General features: G+C 42.8%; 1 protein-coding gene across 1 annotated transcript; it reads right to left on the reverse strand.

Moving 5' to 3' along the window:
* On the reverse strand, positions 1 to 27,669 carry LOC132899138 (cytochrome b5). Its single transcript, XM_060940813.1, has 5 exons — positions 27,361 to 27,669; positions 2,938 to 3,066; positions 2,785 to 2,811; positions 2,519 to 2,550; positions 1 to 361 (listed from the first exon to the last, which is right to left on the reverse strand). The coding sequence occupies exons 1-5, from the start codon at positions 27,538 to 27,540 to the stop codon at positions 271 to 273; spliced, it is 459 nt and encodes a 152-aa protein (XP_060796796.1). The 5' UTR covers positions 27,541 to 27,669; the 3' UTR covers positions 1 to 270.

Below are 27,669 nucleotides of genomic sequence, written 5' to 3' on the forward strand. Positions count from 1 at the left end.
TAATTCTGAGATTTGTCATGTTCCTGGTAAACTCGCTGGCATGAGAAGGTCAGTGATGGTCAGACAGTGTGAGTGCACGTGTGTGGGATCAGAGAGAGAAAAGTCCAAGGCCTCTGGATGAAGAGAGAGAAAAAAAAAAAAAAAAAAAGGTTGTGCTGGCCTGGATCCTGATCCAAAACCGATCTGAGTGTCAGGTACCATTATGTAATCTTGCTGTGGTAAGTGCAGCGCTGAGACGGTTTCGGGAATCCAGGAGCTGCAGAGTTGTGCTCAAGACGATGTGCGCTCGAACATGTAATAACGATACATGAAGCCTACAACAGCGACTGCTACGGCAGGAATCAGCCAGATATTCCAAGAACTGAAAAAGGGAAGAAAAAAGTAAGATGTGAGAAAGACAGAAAGCAAGACAAGACAAAAGTGACAGACATAGAGAAAGTGTGGGAGAGAGATAGCAAGAGAGAAAGACAGTGTATGAAAGAGAGGAATAGCAACAGAGTGAGAAAGTGATATATATATATATATATATATATATATATACATACACACACACACACACACACACACACACACATATATATATATATATAAATAAAAGGGCTGTAACGATACACCCAACTCACGATTCGATTTTTGACCCACGATTCGATACGCCCATGATTTTTTTTAAATGTTTTTTTAAAGTAGTAAATTTGACTTATTAACATTTACTTACTTACATTAACTATTTAATAACAAATAATTCAGACCACTGCAGAGAATGAGTAATATGTATGCAAAAATGAACAAATGTATATCCAAAGATTGTTTTATTTCTCAAAATAATACTGTTGAGCCGGAAGCTCTGTTTTTTTCGGTTCTGAAAAAGTCATTTTTCCAAATCGTTTAAATCCGTTAAGATTTTTTTTTGGGGGGGTGGCTCTCTCACTGTCTCACTCTCACAGGGCCAATGATTTTCTGTGATCGCGGAAAACAGATGGAAATTACGGAATTTTTATGGTGAAACATTGCTCGCGTGTCAAAATGTAACTGCCGCAGAAGGCTTCCGCCCAAGCAGACATGCCTTCAGTGTTGCCAGATATTGCTAACGTTTTCCACCCCAAAATATGTTCAAAACCAGCCAAAAAGCACCTAAACCTGCCCAATCTGGCAACACTGCATGCCTTTCCGGTCAAGTGATTGTGATTGGCTTGTGGCACACCTAGCCAGCCAATGAGCTGCTTGTTTACAGATTCGCTCCCCGCGTCGCAACCAGAATGGCGACCGCTTAAAAGAAATGAATGCTCTGCCAGTGGCAAGTGTGGACGTTGCGTGACTCGCAGAAGATTGTCGCAGGTCGGCGAAAAAACGACTTAATAGATATAAAAAAAATAAAAGTAATTTAAGTAAGTTTAAAATGTAATTTAAATAAAAAGTAAAGTATTCATAAATTGAAGTTTGGAAGCGCCTCTGTTTTTGGGCTGAGGAGAAGTTTGAAAGGGTGTACCGCGATTCTGCCTTCTTGTATCGCGATACGGATCGTGGCTCTGCGTATCGCGATTTCGATACGCATATTGTTACAGCCCTAATATATATATATATATATATATATATATATATATATATATATAAATAAAAGAGAGACAGAGAGAGAGAGAGAGAGAGAGAGAGAACGCGCATGTGTGTGTGACAGACAGGAGAGTGTGTGAGATCATGAGAGAGAAAGAGAGATCACAACAGAGATAGTATTGTGATCATATGAGAGAGAGATCATGGGGAGGGAGAGAGGGATCACAACACAGAGAGAGAGAGAGAGAGAGAGAGACAGAGCGCGCAAGAGAGAGATCATGATGGGGGAGGGAGAGAGAGGAGTGTGTGTGTGTGTGTGTATTGTGATCATATGAGAGAGAGAGGAGTGTGTGTGTATTGTGATCATATGAGAGAGAGAGGAGTGTGTGTGTATTGTGATCATATGAGAGAGAGAGGAGTGTGTGTGTATTGTGATCATATGAGAGAGAGAGAGAGAGAGAGTGAGAGTGTGTGAGAGTGAGTGATCAAGACAGTGAGATCGAGAGAATAAAATACAGGGAATGCAACAGCAAGAGACAGAAAGAGAGAGACAGAAAGAATGTGATAGCAAGAGAATGTATGCAGGAGAGAGACGTGATAGACAGAAAGCAAGAGACAGGACAGAGAGAGAGTGTGTGTGAGAGATAGAGAAACACAGTGAAAGAGAGAGTGGGAAACAGACAGACAAAGCAAGAGACATAAGTTGACAGAAAGTGCGAGAGAAAGAGATAGAGACAGACAGGAGGGAGACAGAGACTGAGACCAAGAAATAGACAGAGAGACAAAAAGAAATGAGATCATGTGACAGAGAGTGATAATGAGAGACAGACAGTGAGAGAGCTAGTGGAAAAGTGATGGTAAGAGAAAATGTGTGCGTGAGAGACAGAGGCAAAAAAAACCAACAGAAGACAGAGTCAGTCACAGAGAGGAACAGAAAGAAAGATGCAGACGGAGACAGAGAATCTCTCACCTGGACTCTTTTGAAGTTGTGATATAAACTTCCTAGAGAAAGAAAGACCGACATGTAAAACATCAACATTCCCGAGAAATAAAACGACTACGTACATAAAAGAAATAAAAGGACTGTTTCTATTTAACACATCATATCCGACTACCCCAGGTCCACTAAACAGGACTGGAACAGAGCCCAACACTTTTATACCCCACCTGTAGCGTCCGATACAGCAGACAAAGATCGGGGTGAGAACGGCTGGACGGTGCGCCGCGTTTCCTTACCTTTTCAGATTCTTTCTTTCTGTCATCCTACAATAAAAACAGCAGAATTACCACACGGATCAGATCACAATCGATCCATTTTTCTGTTCTCACCAAAAGCGCTGTTTAAATTGAAGCATGTTAGAAAATTTATGAATATTTTTTGGTCACTACCTCGTGCAGCTCCCCGATGTAGTACTGATGGAGCATCTCCCTGGCATCTGTGGAATGGCCAACGTCCTCGAAGCTCTCTGTTGCGTCCGAACCCACTTGCTCCAGGAGAACTTCTTCACCTCCCGGATGCTGTGAAAGAAAGACGTTTGAAATAAAAACTCGCTCAGACTCAGCTGATATCACGTTAATCCTCTTTTTCAACTTGGATTACTTAGTTGAAAAAGTAATGGTATGTAGCAGGTGGTATGTGGCAGGTGTGTGTGTGTGTGTGTGTGTGTCAAGTCAAGTCATTTATGGCCCTTTTCCACTACCCTTTTTCAGCTCACTTCAGCCTGACACGGCTCGCGTTTCGACTACCAAAAAACAGCACGACTCGGCTCGCTTCAGCCCTGCTTAGCCCCTAAAACTCGCACCGTTTTGGAGTGGGGCTGAAGCGAGCCAAAGCGAGCCGAGTGAGGCTGGGGGCGTGAGCAGACACTCCCCTGTGCACTGATTGGTGAGGAGGCGTGTCCTCACATGCCCACACACGCCCCACGAGCACGCTGGGATCTGTCAACACCGCAAACCCGGAAGAAGAAGAATTACGAATTACGAGAATTTCTGAAGCCTTATGCGCCTCGCCTCATCTATACGCTCTTGCCAGTATCTGTTGGCGTTGTCGGTGACAACAAGCCACAGCACCAAGACCAGCAACACTAACGACTCCATGTCCTCCATGTTTATTGTTTACTATCCGGGTCGTGAGACTACCGCTTAAAAGCTCACTGATGTCACTGTTTGCGCCGCTTAACGACATCACATGACGTCCACCCACGTTCGCTAACTCCACCCAATGTGTCCACCCACTTCCAGCCAGCACGGTTCAGCGCGGTTGTAGTCGAAATGCAACTCCAACAGCCCCGCTCAGCACGGCACGGCTCAGCCGCGTTTGTAGTGGAAAAGCGGCATTATTTATATAGCACATTTAAAAACAGGGGTTGAGCCAAAGTGCTTCACAAAAAAGTTAGCTAAGGAGTCTTAACATGGGCAATAAGACCATACATCTACACAAGATTATGTGTGGTTACTGGTGGCACAACAACAAAAATAAGTAAATAAAATAAAACAAAACCAGACGTCAGGCTGAATTAAAAACAAGTGAGAAAAAAATGGGTCTTAAGATTGGATTTAAAAGAAGTAATTGTAGGGGAGGATTTGATGTGTGGAGGGAGGGTATTCCAAAGCTTTGGAGCAGCTACAGAAAAAGCTCGGTCACCACGGGTTTTGAGGCGTGAACGTGGGACGGTAAGGAGTGATTGATTTTGTGACCCGAGTGCAGAGTGTGGGAGCAGAAATTCAGAAATGTATGGTGGGGCTAAACCATTCAGGGCTTTAAAAACAAAAAGTAAAATTTTAAACTCAATTCTGAATTTAACTGGAAGCCAGTGGAGCGGAGCTAAAATCAGCGTAATGTGTTCCCTCTTTTTTGTGTTGGTAAGGAGCCTGGCAGCAGCATTCTGTACAAGCTGGAGCTTGTTGAGATTTGATTGACATACCTATGTACAGGGAATTACAGTAGTCTAAACGGGAGATGAATGCATGGATGACTTTTTCAAGGTCTGTTGGGGATAGAATGGGTTTCAGCTTGGCTATGGTTCTTAATTTATAGAAGCTGCCTTTAACCATGATACTGACTTGCTTGTTGAAATTTAAGGAGCTGTCTAGTAGAACGTCCAGATTTCTAACTACGCTATGTAGATTTGTGAGGACCAAGTGCATTACCAAGGCTAGAGACAGAGGAGGAGGAGCCAAACAGAATGATTTCAGTTTTGTTTTCATTAACAGGGCTCGAAATTCGCGGTGGTCCGGTCGCTCGAGGCGACTTAATTTGTCATTTGGCGGGTAATTCCTGTCACTAGCCAGCCCGGCTGGCTAGTTGAAAATAAAAAATATATATGAAGCGAAGATTCAGACACACCGTCAACTAAAGCCGCCACATATTAAGCGTGTGCCGTGTCTGTGTTAATCGATGTGTTTATCGGCAGGACGGAAACTACCGAAGATAGTTCGGTACGAATATATCGTGTAGGAATCAGGCTGTCAGTTTTTTCACTACTGTGCATGCATATAACGCATCTCGTTGAATATCGCGGTAATCATGTGTAGTATTGGACCAGGTGGGTGGAGCACAGAAGCACGGCAGGCCAGAACTGAGTTCTCAATGAACTATTTATTGCTAGCTTTTTAGCCTTTTATCACTTCCCAGCCGCGCGCGTGCGCACACACACGTGTGTTCTGGTTGGGGAGAGAGAGCTCCCTTTCTCTGCTCTCCTCTCCTTTTAAAGGACGCAGTCACTGGGGAAGACACACAAACACAGGTTAATCCCCATCAGGTGCAATGATTCCACCACTTACCTTCCCTGACTCCGCCCTCCATTCACAGACTGATGCTTGGCCACGCCCCCGCTGCCACATCACGTTATCAAATTCAATAGATGTGGCCACATTATCGCCCATTTAAACACGTGTGTTTTTTTTTGTTGTTTACAGCTACATCTGCCAAAGCTACGTTGCGATGTGGAATTTTCTGAAAGGTGTACAGAAACCGCCAGAGACGGGGACAAAGCGACCTCGGTCTGAAGAGGAGAAAAAGGCCACCGATAAAGCGTACGAGAAGGCGAAACAACAAAGGACTTATAAGCAAACGTGGGAGCAGGGTAGGCCTTGGCTGCAATACGATTTTTATGGAATAATTAATTTTTTTCAAGTCGATTCCTAGTCAATATGAAGCTCCTAATGCTTTCTCTCTCATAAATGGTTAAATACAGAAAGCATGTTGGACATATTTCGGGTGCTATAGAGATCTTGCAGTCACGTGACCGGAAAGTACACAGACGCCATCTTGTCGGGCAACAACACAGCTGAATACTGCTGCACTCGTGTACAGAATGGATCAATTTCAACCGACGGACTACACGGCTCATTTTTCTAATGAACAGATAACTAGATATATGTCTAAAATAAACGACCTACAGATTAGTGACCCTTATGGCTTTCCGGACGGAGTTTTCACGACCGTGTCAGTTGATATGGAACTGCCAGCGGAATACCCGGACGTGTATAATTACCTCATCAACTTTCCCTCGCTGTTCAGTGGTGAAGCACTGCGTGCTTATAAATCTCTGCACAGTTATCTTTACAGAAATTCAGGATCTGTCAGCGACTCAGATGTGGCATCTTGTAAACAAGAAAATAATCCTCATTGGATGGGTAAGTCACTTAAGTATTACTAGTACTGCACTGACCAGCCGATTATAGAATAGAATAGAATAAGGTAATTCCAGCTGTAATTCCAAATCCTCCGTTTTGTTTACCATGGATCTGGCGTTGGAGAGATAGAGGCTTAGCAGTGGAGATTTGAGTGGCTGTTTTCTGAGCTTAGTCAACAGGCCGGCTCTGCCTGCAGCCTCGCTTTTGCTTCCGCTCCCGGCGCTGCCTCCTTCGCTTTGCTTCCGATAACAATCCACGGAGACCCCGCTGGTCTCGCTATCTCGTCCGGAATGTTTTTTTTTTCCCTCGTCCGGAATGTTGTGCATGCGATGGAAATCGCTACAAACCGTCATTTTCTGCTGGAAACCAATGTCCGGTAAGTCCATACGGTTGTAGTGGATATTGAAGTCCGGTACAGACGAACAACACGCAAAAATACACACAAAAAACATAAGAACCGTGCACAGGTAGGGAGAGCTTGTAGCCGCAGCCGTTGTAGTAGAATTGTATATAGTAGGGTTTTCCAGAAGAAAAGGTAGAAGTAGACGCAGAAGTAGAAGGTGGAAATATGGCATTTGACCGACAAGATGGCGTCTGTCACGTCACATGCAAGTACTCCATTAGTCATGATAGTACGTATATTTGTTTTCAATACTCATACACCAAGTTGCCAAGTTTTCCAATACATTATTATTTGTTGATATTATATTATGGTGCTCCGTGTTGTTCTCATTTATGTATTTAACAACAGTATCAAAATACCCGGGTCTTGAAATAAATGCACATTAGTCATGAACAATGATAACTACTCTCTTTTGCATTATTTTTGACAGAAGTAAAATTCATACATGAACAAATTTTGGCTAGTTGATTTTCTGTTTGGCTAGTTACTATGGAAGGTAACTAGTCCGGCTGGCTGGTGAAAAAATATATGAATTTCTAGGCCTGATTAAGTTGCAAAAAGTTGTGTGCCGTCCAAGATTTAATATCCTCAAGACAGCTAAACAGTTTGTTGAGGGTGGAAGTGCAATTTGGAGTGAAGGGCAGGTAGAGCTGTGTATCATCGGCGTAGCAGTGATATTGAATGTTATGCTTCTCGAGGATAGAGCCCAGGGGCAGCATGTAAAGGGAGAAGAGCAGGAGGCCTAGAATGGATCCTTGGGAGACACCATATTTACTTGCAGCAGTGGAGGAAGACTGGCTGCCTACTTTAACACAAAAAGGTTCTATCCTCCAAATAGGACCTAAACCAGTTCAGGACTGGGCCTTGCAGTCCTACTTTGTCATGTAGGCACGCCAACAGAATATTGGTCTATAGTGTCAAATGCAGCACAAAGATGGCACATGAACCAGAGTCTATGGCGAGCAAGATGTCATTATGCACTTTAAAGGGCTGATGACACAAACATGACTCTATGCAATTTCTTAAATAAACTATACAACATGGCAAACATGTTAGATTTCTGTTATAATTACGTGAAAAGAAGCTGTTGTTGCGCTTCCAACTTCCAATATCCAACTTTTAATTGCACAGCGCAAGAAAACTGGGTCCGTGGCTCGCAGCCATGTTGTAACGTCAGCGGAAGAACACGCTGCGGTTCACTGGCTGTTCTACTCTGGTTCTACTCAATAGAAATGGCGCATGAAAACGCCGGTGAACTCTAGTGCTAGCTCTTCCTCTTCTGGGAGTCTAGAATTGCGTTGATCTCTTCCGAATAGAATCTATGATAGCCTACCCTCTTTACCCTTTGCCTCTCGTTGCTAGGCGGCAGTTACATGAAAGCCGCAAGCTTTCACAAGCAAATACATGACTGATATCACGCCGACTTTATGATTACATTTATGATTATCATGTAGAATCTATAGCTCTACGTACCTTTATCTTATGTCATTTCACAACACATGTTCTGACAGGAGGACTGTCTTTGGATCCGGCATAGCTACTAGTAGACCCCCTCCGGAATACTGGCAGTGTTGCCAGATTGGGAGGTTTCCTGCCCAGTTGGGTGGTTTCAAGTGCATTTTGGTGGGTTTTGAACATATTTTGGGCTGTAAAACTTCAGCAGTATCTGGCAACACACAATATATAAAATAAAAATACTAATAATGATAAACTGAACACCTGTCGCATCAACAACAAACTGGTAAGTTAGGAGGAAGGTTCTTTCGCTGATGTCATATAGCTCCTCCTCCTCCTTCGTCTCCTGGGTGCTGCAGCCCTGTCAAATTTGCCCAAATAGCCGCGTTTATCATAACTTGTAAAATAGGCGCCTTCGTGAATTAATATATGGCTCATCGGGAATTACTTTTTATGTTATAAAACACCGCCAAAGATGTCAAAAACGTGTCATCAGCACTTTAAGTAAGGCAGACTGTGCTGTGAAGGGCTCTGAAACCTGACTGAAATTTATCCAAAATGTTAAAAGTTGTTTAGGTGGGAGGAAAGCTGCTGGAAAACCACTTTTTCTAAAATCTTAGAGAAACATGGTAGTTTAGAGATGGGTCTAAAATTTTTGGGGTCACTGGGGTCCAGACTGGGCTTTTTTAACAGAGGCTAGACTACTGCATGCTTAAAGCTAGAGGGGAGAATACCATTAGATAGGGAGCAGTTTACAATAGCTAGTATAATGGGGCAGAGTGTACTAAAAAACTTCCTTGAAGAGTCGAAACCCTTGGGCATGATGTCAGAAGGGCAAAAGGAAGGCTTCAAATGAGACACTATATCAGACAGCTGAGAGGAGGATACCAGAGAGAACAGCTGAAAGGGGCTGACTGGCTCAAGAGTCTCTGGTAGAGCAGAGTTTACAGGTGAAATATTAAATCTGATTTTGTCAATTTTTTCAATGAAGAATTCTAAAAATTCCTCACAGGTAATTGATGTGTCAGCAGGGTTTACAGCAGGGTTAAGGAATGAATTTATTGTTTTAAAAAGTACCCTAGGCCTGTGAGCCTGGGTGCTGATCAACTGAGCAAAATAATCAGCCTTTGCTTCCTTAACAGAGAGCTGATAAAGCTTTAAATGCTGTTGGAAGATTTCAAAGGAGACTTGGAGTTTTTGTTTCCACTTTCGCTCTGCCCTTCTACAGGCTCGACGGAGAGCACAAGTGGAGTCATTTAGCCAGAGTGTGGTGATCTTGGTCTTGGGCCGTTTTAATTTTAAGGGGGCTATCTGATCCAAGGTATAGGAGCAGGACCGATTAAAAAGAGAAACCAGTTCTTCTATGTCGGTACAGGAAAAAGGATCAGGAGGATGAAAGGAGAAAGTGAGCTCAAAGAGGTCAAAAAAATGTGAGGCTGTGGCAGAGTTAATGGAACGGGCAAGGTGATAGGATTGAGGAGAGGGAAGTGGGAGGGAGGGCCACCAAGACTCAAACTCTATCAAGAAATGGTCGGACAGGGGTCATGTGATGGCAGTGACCTGAGTAGACACTTTTGCCAGAGCTCCATGCCACTCGGTGCTAATTTTTTCATTATCCTGACAACAACCAGGCGCTATAAGCCATTTTTGTCATGAACATAGCCTGTTATGTCCTTGGAAAACTTTTGGCCACAGTCTTTCAACAAGATGGGAAGAACCAGAGGAAATAAAGACAAAAAAGATGTCCCGTCCGAGCCCGGCGACGACACACAAGATGGCAACCAGGCCGAATTTGTAACCGCAGATGGGCTTGACCCTGCCCTTGCCAAATCCTTGAGCATAAGGACTTCCAACATTATTAAAGTTATTGATGAAAAACTTAGCCCTCTGGCCGAGACCATCCACAAGCATGCTACGGAGCTCCAGGCCCTAGCAAGCGGCTAGATGAAGCAGAGGCTAGATTGCTGGCGGTTGAGAACTCCGCTGCAGCACAAGAGCCGAGGATTGTGGAGCTGGAAAAGCAGGTTAGCGCCCTCACGGAGAGTTTGGACATGGCCCAAAACTATAGTAGGCGCCCAAACATTCGAGTCATCGGCTTGACGGAGGATACGGAGACTGGGCAGCCAGTAGAGTTTTTCGAGTCATGGCTACCCCGCGTCCTAAAGATGACCCCAAAGGCCGGCCACATAAAGCTGGAGAGAGCCCACCGCACCCTCGCACCGAAACCGGACCCGAACAGGAGGCCCAGGTCGCTGCTGTTATGATTCCACGGGTTCAGAGACAAACAGAGGGTCATGGAAGCGGCACGCAGGGCAAGCCAGGACGGTGGCTTAATCTACAATAGATCCAGGGTCTCTTTCTACAGCGATTTTTCTTCGACAGTGATGAAGAAATGCAAGGCATACGATGCGGTGAAACAGCGGCTGCAAGAGCGAGGGATGCCATATGCTATGCTGTTCCCGGCTACTCTACAGGTGACACACGGAGGCTCCAAAAAGAGGTTTTCCACCCCGGAGGAGGTTTGCACTTTCATTGACGCTCTGCCTGGATGATAACTTTGCGGAGCACGGAGCTCCGTTTGTCTGGTTTGGGACACTTTCTGTAACAGACGTGGTTTTCCCACTCAGACCGGTATGTCAGGCTCCGTGTTCTAGACGTCGCTTACTCTTGAACACTCTCAACATTTTGAACATATTGAACATTTCCTAACCGAGTGGTGCGGCTGCTCGTAACGTGAATATTTTGTTTCTACCTTATTTTGTTCATTCCCATAGGGAGGACTTTTTTCGTTTTTTGGCACGCTATTCATCATATGCAGTCAGTTCACTCATGGTGAGTTTGAAAGGTGCTTGTATGGTGAACAGTCCCTGTTTATTTGGGGAAAGACCCTCAGTTTGTTCTTCTCTGTTGTAGATTTGTTATGCTTGTTTAGTGTAGTTCATGTGTTTAGCTCAGGACATGACTTATGTGTAAGATTTATGTGGGGTATCATTGTGGCTTTTTCCATTCCTGTTAAATGTAACTGTCCTATGTATCTGATGATGTGGGTCATGGGATGCATATACAGGGTGAGTGTAGGTGTAAACGGCTCTGACTTTTTTTATCCTGCCCTTATGGCAAATAGCATCTTATGACCATGTCTGATTTATATAATATTAAGATCTGTTCTTGGAACATCCGTGGCCTCCAAAAACCTGCCAAGAGGACGGCAGTATTATCATTTTTGAATAAGGAAGATGTTTCTATTGCGTTCCTCCAGGAGACTCACCTGGAGGACAAGGATAATGCTAAACTGCAAAGGAGTTGGGTGGGTCAGGTCTTTGCTACTTCATATTCTTCTTTCAGTGGGGGCGTAGCCATTTTGATTAGTAAAAAGTTGGCATTTAGGTCTCTTGATTGCGTTAAAGACAGCCAGGGCTGGTATATAATTGTTAAAGGAATACTCACAGGAAAAGAAGTAATATTTATGAATCTATATTGTCCCCCAGCCTATTCCCCTGATTTTCTCTCCAAGGCCTTTGCGGTTTTTATGGATCGGGCCTCAGGGGAGTCTTTTGTGGGGGGAGATTTCAATTGTCAGCTTAATCCCTCTCTTGACAAACTTCCATTTGACATTTCTCCCCCCTCTAAACAAGCGAGGGCGCTCACTAATATGTGTCACGATATTGAATATTCTGAAGTGTGGAGGCAGCTTCACTCTACTGATTCAGAGTTCACTTTTTTCGTCCCCACATAAAAGCTATACCAGAATTGATTACATTTTTATCCCCTCCTCAAAAATGTCTCTTGCTTTATCATGTTCTATAGGCAACATTGTGTTATCAGACCATGCCCCCCTTTATTTGGTATACTCTCTCGCTGAGGACAGGGCACTGTCACGGTGCTGGAGATTTCAGCCTTATCTCCTCAAAGATAAGTTTATCTCCTACTTTACTTCAGAATTTAAGATTTTTTATTCTATCAACTCACCATCCACAGATAATCCCTCTGTCCTCTGGGAGACGTGTAAAATATACTCTCGTGGACTGATTATGTCTTTTGTTGCATCCAAAAGACGTGTGAAGAATGAACAGCGTAAACTTCTCGAATCTCGACTAGCTGAATTGGAGAAAAATCATATATCTAGTCCGAGTCCTGATTTGCTTAAGGAACTGTTATCCGCACGTGCTGCATTAAATACTTTTCTGATTCTGGACTTTGAACAGTCCCTTAAATTTGCCAGGCAGAAACTATGAGTTTGGGGATAAACCTGGAAGATATCTTGCTAATCTTGTCAAAAAGAGGGCAGAGTCTCAAAATATAATCTCTATTACTGACTCTAAATGGTGTGAGATCGTTCGATTTCAGAACCCTTAATAAACACTTTGCATTGTTTTATTCCAACCTATATAGTTCCGAGCAGCCTGACAGTGCCCTGACCCTTATGCGTCAGTTTTTTGCAGACTTAAGACTCCCCAAAGCTACGGATGATAGAAAATTACAACTAAATGCCCCAATTACTAGAGAGGAAGCGTTACTTGCTTTGAAATCTATGCCGTCCGGTAAGGCCCCAGGGCCAGATGAATTCGGATGCAAGTTTTATAAGGAGTTTAGTGGTATTCTTTTAGACCCTCTGCTGTCTATGCTCAATCACTCATTTGAAAATGGGATCCTACCTCAATCCCTTAGGGAAGCCAACATTTCTCCTATCCTTAAAAAAGGAAAACGTTCGGATAGCTGTACCTCATACAGGCCGATAGCCCTACTTAACTCTGACCAAAAACTGCTCTCCAAAATTTTGGCCTTACGCCTAGAGAGGGTTCTGCCTCATACGGTCAGGGAGGACCAAACTGGTTTTGTCAAGGGCCGGAACTCCTGTGATAATATGAGGAGGCTCCTTAACATCATCCAACTAAGCCAGAGCTGCAAGGACCCGGCCCTCGTGCTGTCTCTCGACGCCAAGAAGGTGTTCGACCGGGTCGAATGGTCGTATTTGTTCTACGCTCTGGAGGAACTTGGCCTAGGCGATAATTTTGTGAATTGGATTAGGGTTCTGTATAATTCTCCGACAGCAGCGGTTCTGACTAACGGACTGAGATCTGACAACTTCCCTCTCCACCATGGGAATAGGCAGGGCGACCCTCTCAGCCCCCTGCCTTTTGATATTGCTATTGAGCCACTGGCCCAAGCAGTAAGGCAAAACACTTTAATTTCTGGTATTTTCGTTGGTGAAAAGGAACACAGAATTACTCTATACGCAGATGACATTTTGATACACTTATCGCAACCCCAAACTTCTGTTCCCTGCCTGATTAAGGTCATTTCGTCATTCAGCGTCTTTTCGGGATATAAAATTAACATTGCAAAATCTGAGGCTATGCCCCTAGGGTCGTTAACATATGTTCCAGATATGGCTGAGCCCTTCCCGTTCCAATGGTCTCCCACTGGTTTCATTTACTTACTGTAGGAGTGCATGTAACACCCACTTTTGGTCAGATATTTAAGTCCAACTCCCCCCCCGCTTGGATGCCATAAGGGCAGACTTAGACCGCTGGGCCCCTCTCCCTATTTCCTGGCTTGGTAGGGTTGCTCTTATAAAAATGAACGTCCTGTCCAGACTGCTATACCCACTGCAAATGATCCCCATCCTATTATCCAACAAGGTTATTAAGGTGCTTGAAGGCTGGCTAAGCTCCTTCATTTGGAGCAAAAGGAAGCCTCGTCTCAAGATGACAAAACTTCAAATGGCAGGTTGTGATGGAGGGTTAGATGTACCAAATCTTAGATTTTACCAACTGGCATCACACCTGCGGGTGATTGCAAGCTGGCACAATTGTGATTCAGCCTTGATTTGACATGATAGAGTCCTCTCAGTCGAAGTGTCCTTTGTTGAATTTATTGTTTTTGAATAATCCTGAATCTGTTAAAAAACACTGCTCTAATCCTATTAGTCTCAGTACTATCAGAGCCTGGAGATCCATTCGCTCTATAGAAGGCCGGGCTCATTTATCATCTCTTCTCACTCCCATTCTTGATAACCCGGACTTCCTGCCAGGCTGTAAGGACCAGGGCTTTAAAGTGTGGAGCACCCAAGGCCTGAAGAAAATAGGTGATCTATTTAAAGCCCAGATTTTACTATCTTTTCAGCAGTTGCAACAGCCATTTGGTTTATTCGATAAAGGTGACCTACAGATATTTACAAACTAGAGATTTCACAGTTAAAGACACCACCTTAAATGACTAATAACACCACTTCTTGTGTAGAGAAAGCCCTGTCTCTACAGATTAATAAGAAATGCATTACTGTTTTTTACAGAGCTCTGAACTCTAATTCTCCTCTTACCTCACAAACCATCAAGCTAGCTTGGGAGAAAGATCTAGGTGTTGCTATAGATGATGCTGACTGGCAGGAAGTCTGGTCTCAGGCCATGAACATTTCTGTTTGTAACTGCACTAAATCCATACAGTTCAGAATTGTACATCGCACGCATATAATACCTGTTGTCAAGAACAAAATGGACGCTAATATTTCCCTGCTTTGTTGGAAATGCAATTCTGAGACTGGTAGTTATGCTCACTGCTTCTGGTCATGTGTGAAGTTACAAAAGTATTGGTCTAGTATCGTGATTGAACTGACTGCTATCTTTGGTGTCCCAATACGGATGGACCCTCTGTGCATGGTACTTGGTCTCCCAGATGGTCGGATCACTGACAGTAAACACAGGAGACTTTTCAATATATTGACCTTTGCTGCTAGAAAGAACATTCTGCTTTTCTGGATCAAGAATGTTGCTCCAACCAAAAAAAAAAAAAAAAAAATCATGGCACAACATTGTTATGGACTGCAGTCCTAGTGAATACATCACGTGCATGCTTCACTCCAAAATAGATGCTTTCTATAAGGTTTGGGACCCTTATTTGCAGCATATTGGGCCCACGCTGTCATCTTCCTTGCTTCGTGGATTTCCCAGATCAATCTAGCCTGTCTCTGTGACTTTGTTTTAAGTGCTCGCTATCTAACAAGCACCTTGTAGCCTTGCTATGTTTGTATGCTCCGTATTGATTCCTATTTGGATACCGCCCTGTCTTGCTGCAGGAGATTGAAAGGGAGGGGGCTGGATGGAGACTGTGCCCACTGTCATTTATTTTTATTTTCATACTTATTTTCTATTTACTGTACCTGTAGAGGCTTGTTTGCAGTGAGACCTTGAGAAAAGTGCTATAGCTTACACTGACGAAGTCTCTGTCCCAAAGTAACTGTTTCCACTCTCAATGTCCATGTGCCTGGTAATAAATCCACTTGAAACGTTTTGAAAGTTGAACTTTAATCCTTGGTTTAACAATTACAAAGGTTCTAAGATGCAGAGAGTCAGGTAAGAAAAACTGTTCGCTTCTACGGCTTCTCGAGATCTCCCTGAGAAATGCGAGACCGTTCTTATATAGCTGAATGCAGGGTGCGATTTGTCAAAAAACCAGAAGGAGGGATGTTTTTTTTTTTTAATCATGAAACGTCACAAAATTAAGGTAACAATAGGCTAACAGCTCAGTAACATCAGATGATATCAAATGAATAACACTAAATGAAAACGAACACTAAACCAGAGATAGTAAATTCATCTTCCTATCTCTCTGACTAAATACACGAACACTAACACACAACAAAGTTCGCATTGCTTGTCGCGTTGCTGTGATGTTTCTCTCCCTCCGGATTAAATGGACAGTGACTCGAAAATCACTAAAATACATGAATACTAAATGAACAGTTTGCTCTGATGGCGCAGTTCACATTGTGCGCAGCTTTCCAATTTAAACTGTTTTTTTTTCTCATCCTTATACTTCCTGTTTCATGGACTGTAACAGATTTGCTTATTTAGTAATTTTAATACAGAATTTACTTTGAAATTATAATCAGACACTCCAACGTCCCCCCTAAAAAAAAAATAAAAAAAAAAAAAAAAATCGGCCGTGAAAAAGGCGGCATCCGCCAAAAGGCGCGCTGTTTGCATCCCTGTATAGAACGCAAAGATATTGTTATTATCTACAATGTATCTATTTGCTGGGGACGTTCGTGAACATCAAAGCTGCCACTTCGGGTCATTTTGAAAGTGAGTGCAATGTAGACAATAGAAAACTGTGTCACAACATGCCTGTCATATCAACTTTTTTTTTTTGGTTTGTTTGTTTTATTGACGGGGTTGTCCCCGAGGATTTTTTTTCAGCAGAGATAAAAACCAGAGGGGGGGGATGATCCCCACCATCCCCCCCAGCAAATCGCACCCAGGCTGAATGAATTCTAATTCTTGAGAAGCGTGAGACAGTTCTAATTCTTCACATATGAATTCTAATTCTTCTAATTCTAATTATTCTAACCTTGCCACATGTTATTCATCATTTTAATCATGAAATAAATTACTTATATGAAATTACACACTCAAATGAAATATTTATACCTTTTAACATAAATTGTAATTCACGTCTATATGAATTCTACTTTGGCCGCTACAGTACCCACATGCCCACATTCTGCTGTTTTTTTTCTTCTGTCATGTCTGAGCAGTTCAGTGCGTTTTGAGAAAATTTAATAAAAATATTTTTCAAAAAAAAAAAATAAAAGAGAAATGGTCGGACACAGCAGTGTTCGTGATACCAACATTTGCAATACAAAGACCCAGTGACAGGACCAGGTCCAGTGTGTGACCTCTCAGATGTGTGGGGCCAGAAACTGACCGAGTTAGATTGAAGGAATCAATCAGATTTAAAAATTCATTTACCATCAGCTTGGTGGGACAGCAAATATGAATGCTGAAATCTCCCCAAATCAGTAAATTCTTGGAGCAAGAAGCCATAAAGAACAGGAGGTCAGAAAAATCTTGTAAAAAAACTGCTACTGGCTTTAGGGGATCTATGGACCCTTTTCACGTGACGTCACAACAAACGCAGCCGCCATTTTGGACATGTACTACCAGTAGTTTACCACAGTCAGCATTGAGGAACGGCAGCAAAAAAAGTGTTTATTTTCAGCAAGACTTCCATCATGCCACTATATTGTTGTGCACCTGGATGTAGTAACCATCAACACACAAGGCAAGGGTTATCATTTTATCGGATCCCGACGGAGAAGATGGATAGCGGCCATTAAAAAAAAATTAACAGATTGGCAGCCCTCGGCATACCAGCGCTTGTGTAGTGACCACTTTGTTGGAGGTAAGACGAATAAAATTAGCCAGAAAAGGCATTACATTGCTGTTAACATTCTGTGGCGGCGAGTGTGTAACCAAATAGGCTAAAATAACCCATTGTAACCTCTTTGTTCTTCTGTGGTAGCTATTAGCTAACGACATTAGCTAGCGTTGTGTTTCTTTGCTGTTGGTAGACTGTAGGACAGATCAGAGGCAGTGTCCTACAAACAGCGCTTAATTTGAGGGGGAGCAAGCCGGAGCGCGCTCCGGAACCTCGGGCGTTGGCTCCGACAGCTATTTACACTGGATTCGGTGATCCGACACCTCTTTTGACTATGTAACAAAAAAAAAAAAACCAACCCAAATAATTAAATAAAAAAATGCAAGTTTATTTAGTGTTAATGTCTGATTTTGATATATACCTTGTTGGTGATTTCTCTCATGAAACGACATCCACAAAAAATCTGCAGATGAACTTAATTTGCAGTGTTATTACAAAACATGCCCAGAAGCGCAGCGCCCCGCCCCCTTTTTTTCCGCACCGGAGCCGCTAATCCTCTGCGCTCCGGGACCTCCCACTTTACAAATTAAGCACTGCCTACAAATAAGTGTTCAAAACAATAGGAGCATGTATTTGTCTCTTAAATCCAGGCCGTTCCCTGTAATCTGTAACACTGGGTTGGAGAAAGTAATGGCAAATAGCGAGTGCACAAGCCATAGAAGGTAAACTGTACACAGCGCCAGGGCAGTGTGATGGTATGTCTACTTTTAGATTGTGTTAGCTTATCAATGAACACACTTGTCACTCGATGAGTTTCACGTCTTTACGACGGATACTTAAATGTGTGTTAGGTATTATTGTTGCAGTCTAAGCAGTCATTGTAGCAGCTAGATGAGCGAGAACCGAAAGGGTCTGTGCCATAAACCGTTATTTCTGTACGGCGTTGCTAATGTGTCATTACCGTTGTTATTTCTCCCTCTGCTCGCCCTGTAAATGCCCTACGTCGCTGGATAGCGAAGGTGTTTTCTGCATCTCGCTCCTTTTTCTTGTATGTTCTCCGTTTGTCGCCTTCCTCGCATTCAAACCAATTCGAGCCAAAGTCCGCTACATGTCCAAAATGGTGGTCGCGTTTACGAAGGTCACGTGACTGAAAAGGGTCTATACACCAGAACACATAAAATTGGGGAGTGTGCATTAACCAGTAACAGCTGAACTTCAAGAGCAGAGCAAGTTTGAATGGGAAGAAACCTACACTTGTACAACTTATTAAGCACTGTTGCCAGACCACCACCACGACCTGAAACCCTGGGAGAGTTTAAAAAGCCACAGTGGGGAGGACATAATTCAACAAAGGAGGACAAATCACCAACCCTAAGCCATGTTTCAGTTATAAAAAGAAAGTCCAGCTTTCGGGATGTAATAAAATAATTGAAGATGAAGGTCTTATTTGCTACAAACCTAGCATTTACTGTATTAGAGCAAATTTAACCAGTGGTGGCTGCAATGTCTGTTTAGACAAGATTGTCCCATAAAAGCTTAATGGGCGAAGATTCGCCAAGTTCATTCCATCACTTGAGCAGCGTGTTTTGATGGGGGGGGGGCCGCTTGAGTAGCAGTAGAGGGCGACTGCAGCAGAATGAGATTTATGCCAGCCTCTACACGTTGCCTAGTTGACGAGCGAGAGGAGAGGAGGCTGGGGATGGCGCCGTCAATTTGAGAGGAATGCTTGATGAATTTACGACGGCAGCCCCGGTGCACATACCAGGGCTGCTGACAAGCGATGCCCAACATGACGCATAGTTTGTGGACACCAGCCGGTAGACGGAGGATGAGTTGAGATTCAACAGTTCAGCAGTAGAGTACAATAAATCCATCATGAGATGCGACGCAGTGCAGGGGTCGCAGGCAGCAATAATAATCCACAGAGTCCTAAGACTGACGAGGATTTTAATGGCAGGTAGAAGACGCATTTTAACTCTCCATGGATCTCCAGGCTAAAACCAGCAGAGCTCAACAGCCAAGTTTGAAAAACCTCGATAGGCCAACTTTTATCTTCAGGACAACTGATCCGTGTAAAGGAAAGAATGAATGGGGCCATGTATCGTGAGATTTTGAGTGAAAACCTCCTTCCATCAGCAAGGGCATTGAAGATGAAACGTGGCTGCGTCTTTCAGCATGACAATGATCCCAAACACACCGCCCGGGCAACGAAGGAGTGGCTTCGTAAGAAGCATTTCAAGGTCCTGGAGTGGCCTAGCCAGTCTCCAGATCTCAACCCCATAGAAAATCTTTGGAGGGAGTTGAAAGTCCGTGTTGCCCAGCGACAGCCCCAAAACATCACTGCTCTAGAGGAGATCTGCATGGAGGAATGGGCCAAAATACCAGCAACAGTGTGTGAAAACCTTCTGAAGACTTACAGAAAACGTTTGACCTCTGTCATTGCCAACAAAGGGTATATAACAAAGTATTGAGATGAACTTTTGTTATTGACCAAATACCGTATTTTTCGGACTATAAGTCGCACTTTTTTTCATGATTCGGCTGGCCATGCGACTTATACTCCGGTGCGACGTATATATGTTTTTTTTTTCACCGCGGAATAACTGGAGCTGATGCCGAGTCTGACGACAGCCACGCAGAAGAAGAGGAAACGGCGCTTCGACTGCCGCTGGAGTTGGCAGGGTTGTTCAGAAGCGACACCGAGGATGAGGAATTCAATGGATTTGCTGATTTGGAGTGAAATCGTCAGCTTGATAAACTTGATTGACCTGTGTTTTATTATTAATGATAGGCCTATAGTTATTTAAATAAGTTATGTAATGATTTTAGGCAGTGCTTAACTTGTGAAGTGGGAGGTCCCGGAACGCAGGAGGTGGGTGGGTCCGGCGACTCAAAAAAAAAAAGGCGGGGGGTAGTTTACTGTAACTTTACGCACACGCGCTTATTGTGTGTGTAAAAAAAAATAATAATATCAGACGTTATGATCTTAGAAAACGCTTTAGTGACAAACAGTTACAGACAGTAATATGTCGTGATATGTTATAAAATATTTTTTATTAGGCTATATATTAAATTATATATTAAATTTATCTTCTAAAATATAACAGACTGTACTCATATCACAACCGGTTTATTTCACTATTGGAGATCAGATCACACAAGACATGAGTTAAATGACTCATTTTAAGGATTTAAGTAGGGTATTTAAAAGCAGTGCAAGCGGGACTTCGTGGCTCAGGTGGGTAAGGCGCCATGCCATAAATCCGGGGACCCGGGTTCGATTCTGACCTGCGGTTATTTTCCGAGCCCTCCCTGTTTTTCTCCTGCTCATTAAAAGCAGTGCCAGCAAACATAAGTGCAATCAATTCAAGTAATAGTTAAGAAATAAAGGGTTTACAAAACAAGTTGGAGAATTCATTTTAAAAATTTTAGTAAGCTTTCTTGTTTTTTTGCCATTTTTTCCACAGCGCAAGTTAACGGCTACAAAAAACCCGGTGTTCTATTGAGCGGAAGTATACACCCCATGTCCCCCCCTCGCAAAGATTTTGTGGATGTCATAGGAGAGAAAACAACAACAGATATCAAAATCAAAACTGAACACTAAAATTTTTATTTACTTATTTCATTTATTGTTTGATTTTTTTTCCCTTTGTGATGGTCACGGAGTTGATCTGATCCATTTAAATAGCTGCCGGAACACCGAATGAAATGAAAATAGCTGCCGGATCCGACAACGGAGGTTACAGATCTTGTTCCATCATGATGTTACGGTACATATTCAGCCAGTTTTTCTCTGGGCTATTATAAAATGATTTTGTTTTGCATTTTTAAAAATAACTCTCCTTCCAAGATGAACTTTATACTTCGTCTCTGATGTTATGGTGTTCATGGTCTGAATAACGTTTAATGATTTTATCTGATATGATGTTAACTGGCAGGCGCACTTTCTGCCTGTTTTTTTTCTCTGAGTTTTTTTTTTTTTTCCACTAGACAGTTGTTTTTACTACCGTACCTGTCTTTGGAGATGATATACCTATAGCCTACTTGGCCTCTGATTTGATGAAATAAAATTCGACAAAAATAAAGAATGACACTCCTAGATGATGACTACAGCTTTAATAACAAAGATGAAAGAGCCATGGGGCGATAATAAGCCCTACCGGTAAAAATATTCTAAAAGCAAACTGATTAATGCATCAGTAATAGGCTACTAATATTAGTTATAATAATAATATAGGCTATTAGTAATAATGATAGTGATAGTATTAAAGATAGTAGTAGATATTTAAAATAATCAGACTAGGCTACTTACAGGGCAAAGGGCACGTTATCACTGCTCAGCTGTTCGTTTATTAAATAAACAATGCAGTCGCGCAGTAACCACGCGCCGCTTATCAGTTAGAATCACAGATTCTATGGATAGAATAACCCTTCAAAAAAGTGCGACTTGTAGTCCGGTGCGACGTTTATGTTTTTTTCATCTTCATAATGCATTTTTTGGCTGATGCGACTTAAACTCCGGAGCGACGTATAGTCCGGAAAATACGGTACTTATTTTCCACCATAATTTGCAAATAAATTCTTTAAAAATCAGACAGACAATGTGATTTTCTGGATTTTTTTTTCTCATTTTGTCCCACATCGTTGAGGTATACCTATGATGAAAATTACAGGCCTCTCATCTTTTTAAGTGGGAGAACTTGCACAATTGGTGACTAAATACTTTTTTGCCCCACTGTATCAACCAAAAGATGAGTAAAAACCAGGGCTTTGAACCGGTTCAACGAACAAAAACGAAAACTGGGAACTTTTTCTATTTCACATGGAAAAGAAACGAAACCAGAAACTTTATTATTTTTTATGTTCCGGAACAGAAACACTTATTAAAAATAATGGTAACCGGTTAATACCGGTTTTTATTTCGTTCCTCAAAGTTTCTGTAGCCTACAAATAAAAAAGTCATTCTTCTCCTGCACAAGTTTCTATGACCCGCTGGGGTTCACTTCCTGTGTGACGTTCGCTGATTGAATGGAGAGAGCGGGAAGGTGGACTACTATCATGTCTCCACGTGATGATAAGTGAGTAAGTGCATTACTGAGTGTCTGAGCAAAGAAGAGCCTGAACGTTGCAACCTCCCTATTGGCTGTTTGTAAAAATGTATCAATTGTTGCCCTTCCCACGGGAATCATCGCGGGCTCGAGAGACGAGACCTGACGAGTTAGTTCGTTGGTAGCAGAACAAAATGTCTGGACACAAATCGGGTTTTCAGAAAAGGAAAGAAAATAAACGGAGGGTCGAAAATACAAAAAAGGAGGCAGAAAATGCAAAACGAGTTTTAAGGTAGGACAAATGGTTACTTTTTAAGGCAGCCCGCCGTGGCTGCAGGCTTTCAGTTGTGTCATTGAATGGTTACTTTTCTGAGGCAGCCCGCCGTGGCTGCCTGCAGGCTTATTTATTATAGCCCATTTAGTTAAAATAGTTGATATAAAATGTTTATAGTTATGTGATGGTTGTCCTGATTTAGACTGTTTTTTTTGGGGGGGGGTTTGCGCGATGTTGCACCCGGGTCCAGATTAGGGCAGAACCGGCCCTGGCTACATTTCAGGTGTAGTTTGTTTTATGTATGTGTGTACTTGCATAGATGTGTACTTGGTCTTCCAATATGGCGCCTAACAAAATCTCGCGGCACGGTGACGTCATGCGGTAGCCCTCTATAGGGCCTGACTAGCCTTTGGTAACACACTAAATGAATTATCTTTCATTTTTGGCACTTTTTCTGTTTGTGTAGATGGGAAGACGTACTGAGAATCCAAATCGCCAACATTTGAAATAATAATTGTTTTGAATTATTTCTTGTCTTATTTAATGAAGGTTGTAATAGAATTAGCCTACATTTGGCTTAAGCTGGATGAGACAGAGACATAATTTTATAGCTATTTGTTAAACAGCTGACAGGGAACGTAATTAACCGTTCCGGGAACTAAATTTTTTTGTTCTAACCGGTTCGGGAACGTCTATTTAATGGTGGAACCCAAAACCGGAAACGTTAAAATTCCGTTTCTGTTCGGAACGAACCAATAGGAAAAAAATTCTGGTTCAAAGCCCTGGTAAAAACGCACGAACAACTGATTTGTATGCAGTACACGAGTACGATTTCCGCAAATGCACTCGTTGCAAATTTATGTACTTTTTGCAGTATAAATATTTGACATTAGAAGACTGATCGAACTTTTCATGATATGTATTTGAAGATAAATAGCATAGCCTGGATTTAAAACACTGCTTGTGCATTCTAAATGTAGAACTTGCTTAAGTTTAGTACTGTACTGTATATCTTTGGTGTGTGCGTGTGAAGCAACACTTATGTTTCAAAGATTATATTGTGCCTGTTTAATCTGTTTTTTTATTATTAGGCACAAAAAGAAAATATAAATGAGTATCTCAATAAAAAAACTGAATAACACTTGTATGCATCAAGAGACTTGTAGGCTTTCATTGATTCTTTTGTGTATATTGAAGGCGTGTCAATCACATACAGGTAGATATCGCCGAAGGTCAGGTCAGGTGCTTGGATTTGGGTCCCATTTGTCCATAACTGCGTAAAGATCAGGCAAAACTTTGGTGCCACTGTTGTACAGAAGCTTTGCTTCATATCTTTGCTTAGCATCAGTTGGCAACGAACTTGCATACTGCGATAAATCACCACGAAAACTAGGTGATGATGCAACTTTGTCAGCTATTGTGAATGGTTCTTCCCAACCAATTTTATGCGCATGCGCAATATTACGTCACGCTCTAGTTTGGCGAACGCTCCCAGACACATTCGCAACTCAAAGATAAACTTGGTATCGTCATGCCATCGTGTAATATCCTCTCTCTCTCTCATTTTTATTTATATAGACAGAGATAAAGAATAGGAAATTAAATGTTGCATTCTTTGTCAGAAAATTTCATGAATTTTCAAATCAAATCATGAACTGGACAAGCATTACATGCCTAATTTTCATTTTACTTGTATTTACATTATTACTATTGGACATTTTTACAACGTGTTATGAATTTTGAAGCCATTTCATGACTCCCTCCCCCCATCATTTAAATATGATGTTTTTCATGCCATTTTATGATCTTTATACCACTTCATAATATTTACATTTTACCATTTTAATTTTACTTACTTACCTGTTACGTTAATGTATGATTTTAAGAAAAATGTAATTAAAATCGGAGTGTATTATTTCTATAATGTTGTATGCATGAAAAAGTTACAGTATGTTTCACTACACTTAAAAGCTCACAAATAGGGAGGGAAAGTGAAACACAGCGATCCTAGTGGTAGCGTTCCTAAGCCGAGAGCCGAAAATCCCATAGACCAGATTTTTAAAAAAATCCCACGAAGTTATGACGTGGAACTTGTACACCCCCAAAAAATATGTTGTATATGTTGGGATTATCTACTAACTGTGAAAGTATCAGGTGAAATTTCGCTGTCTTTTAAAAGATCAAAATTGCGCCTAACCCGTCAGAAACTAACTACAACCAAACTGTCTAGTCAGATGCCCCTTTTCCACCAAAGCAGTTCCAGGGCTGGTTCGGGGCCAGTGCTTAGTTTGGAACCAGGTTTTCTGTTTCCACTGACAAAGAACTGGCTCTGGGGCCAGAAAAACCGGTTCCAGGCTAGCACGAGCTCTTTGCTGGGCCAGAGGAAAGAACCGCTTACGTCAGCTGGGGAGGGGGGAGTTGTTAAGACCAACAACAATCGCAAGACCGCGAAAGGTCGCCATTTTTAAGCGATGAGAAGCAGCAGCTGTACAAACGTGAAGTCATCCATTATTGTTGTTGCTGCTGCTGCTTCTTCTCCGTGCTGTTGTTGCTTCGATATTCACGCCAAGATTTATGCAAACGCAGCGACGTAACTGACACATACAGCGACGTAACTGACGTGGCTCCCCTTAGCACCACAAGCTATGGAAAAGCAAACTGGTTCTCAGCTGGCTCGCAAGTTGAACGAGTTGTGAACCAGCACTGGCCCCGAACCAGCCCTGGAACTGATTTGGTGGAAAAGGGGTAAGAGTCGCTCATATTACGTCAGCGGTAGGCTTGATAAGTTTTGTTCTTCATACTAGCCCTTACGAGTGCTGACAGCTCTCCCCATGAATAGCGGCAGTTGGCTACATGCCCTGATCTGTAGCATTTCTTATTGGTACAGAAATACTCCGCCAACCACGCTATACAAATCGGCATGTTGATATCGGCTACTTGCCGACTGCTACCTGCTACAGATCTGGAAAGGCGCTAGACTTTTGGTGACATCACATACGCGACATCGGTTCCGTGTAGTCTTTGATCAGCTTATTAAAAAACATTAAAAACAATTCAAATCGGTGGAAAAAATGAAGTATGATCACCAGGATTGACAGAGCTGCCCGACATGCACAACATATGGAAGCCATTGTCTTAACTTTGAAGTGTAAAGGCCAATTTATGCTGACAACGCAGTCCTCGCAGATGGCGTCGCAGATGGCATCTGCGCAGCCCCCCCACCTTCGCAGACGCTCTGCGCGCACCTCCCAAAAATTGTGACCACCGCAAAAGCCTCGCAGACAGCGTCGCAGACAAAAGGGCTCTGATTGGTCCACTCTACATCCGCTGTACACGCACTTCCGCTTCCGTATTTTCTCAGTTTGGTTTGTTTTCACGACTGCCATTTTTAAAAACACGAGCGAAGATGGAGCAGCACGAAGAGCGGTTGATCAAGGAAGTGAGGAAGTACGTACATCTATACGACTTCAGTTCTAGTCATTATAAGTAACCGGAGGATAAACACTCCACTAACCACACCCACCAACTACTCCTAGCGATTTCACGACTTCGCGCCCCCTTGCGTTGTGGCGGTGAATAACATCGCGCACGCCTATTAAGGCCTCTGCATGCTCGTGCGACAAGGCTTTCGCAGATAGCTTTTCGCAGACAGTTGTAATTTATTGTTGAGCGGGGATAATAGGCGTGCGCGATGTTATTCACCGGCACAACGCAAGGGGGCGCGAAGTCGCTAGGAGTAGTTGGTGGGTGTGGTTAGTGGAGTGTTTATCCTCCGGTTACTTATAATGACTAGAACTTTTTTTTTTTTTTATAATGACTAGAACTGGAGTCGTATAGATGTACGTACTTCCTCAATCAACCGCTCTTCATGCTGCTCCATCTTCGCTCGTGTTTTTAAAAATGCCGGTCGTGAAAACAAACCAAACCGGGAAAGTAGAGAAGCGGAAGTGCGTGTACAGCGGACCAATCAGAGCCCTCTTGTCTGCGGCGCTGTCTGCGAGGCTTCTGCGGTGGTCACAATTTTTGGGAGGTGCGCGCAGAGCGTCTGCGAAGGTGGGGGGGCTACGCAGACACTGTCTGCGACACCGTCTGCGAGGACTGGGTTGTCAGCATAAATTGGCCTTTACTCCCCGCTCAACGATAAATTACAACTGTCTGCGAAAAGCTATCTGCGAAAGCCTTGTCGCAAGAGCATGCAGAGGCCCTAACCCGAAATGTAATTTTTTGAAAAGATATTCCCATTCATTTTGCCATAGAGGTTGGAACGCATCCAGTAGGGGGCGATGAGATTACTTTCCCTCCCTATACAACTCAAGTGGTTATAACGCGCTTATAACAAGACAGGAACATAAGTAATAATTCCACTCAGAAATGAAAATGTTTAAAATCAGTTTTAAAACACACTTTCTTACTAAATATAATGTGCAATGCACAAAGGAAACTGGTGTTGAGGTTACCTGGGACTGGTGCTGTGCTAATGTGTTCTGAACTGCTATGACGTGTTATGAACGTTGCTATACACTGCAATACCAATTCACATATGCCTTCTGAATGCATTAACATGTCATTAGGTCATTACGCACATGGGCTTTAGAGAAAGTGCTATAATCAGTTATAGCTGCAGTTCATAACGCGTTATTAGTCGAGCAGGTAGAGCGCGAGGCCTGGTCGCGCGCGCCTCTACTATAGTAACATGCATATAGTAGTATGTTACTTTAACAGGCTAACTATAGTTAGCATGCTAAAGTAACGCTATAGCGCAGAATACTTCGTACTGTTAGTGTGTTAGCTAACAAATACAACCAACCGCAGACTTTAACACGAACTCCTCTCACCTCTTCGAGGAAACTCGTAATATCGTAAACTTGGTCGTGGATAATCAGCCATGCGTCTTTGCTCGTGTTATGAGCTTGAACCTCCGCGCGCGTATAACATCTCACATCCGCAGGTAGATGATTCTCATCTTCCGGCGTCGTATTTGTGTTCACCGACTTGCTCTCCATTTCTTCCCCCATGCTACCTGGCTAGGCTCGCTGTCTCGCTCGGCTAGCTCCGGTTCACACTCCGACACCCGTCGCTTTCTTATCCCAAACCGACGTCTGTATCACCGTCGCTAACACAGTTACCTCAGGGCTCCGACTTCA

This window comes from Neoarius graeffei, chromosome 15 (genome assembly GCF_027579695.1).
Source record: "Neoarius graeffei isolate fNeoGra1 chromosome 15, fNeoGra1.pri, whole genome shotgun sequence".
NCBI classification, from domain to species: Eukaryota; Metazoa; Chordata; class Actinopteri; order Siluriformes; family Ariidae; genus Neoarius; species Neoarius graeffei.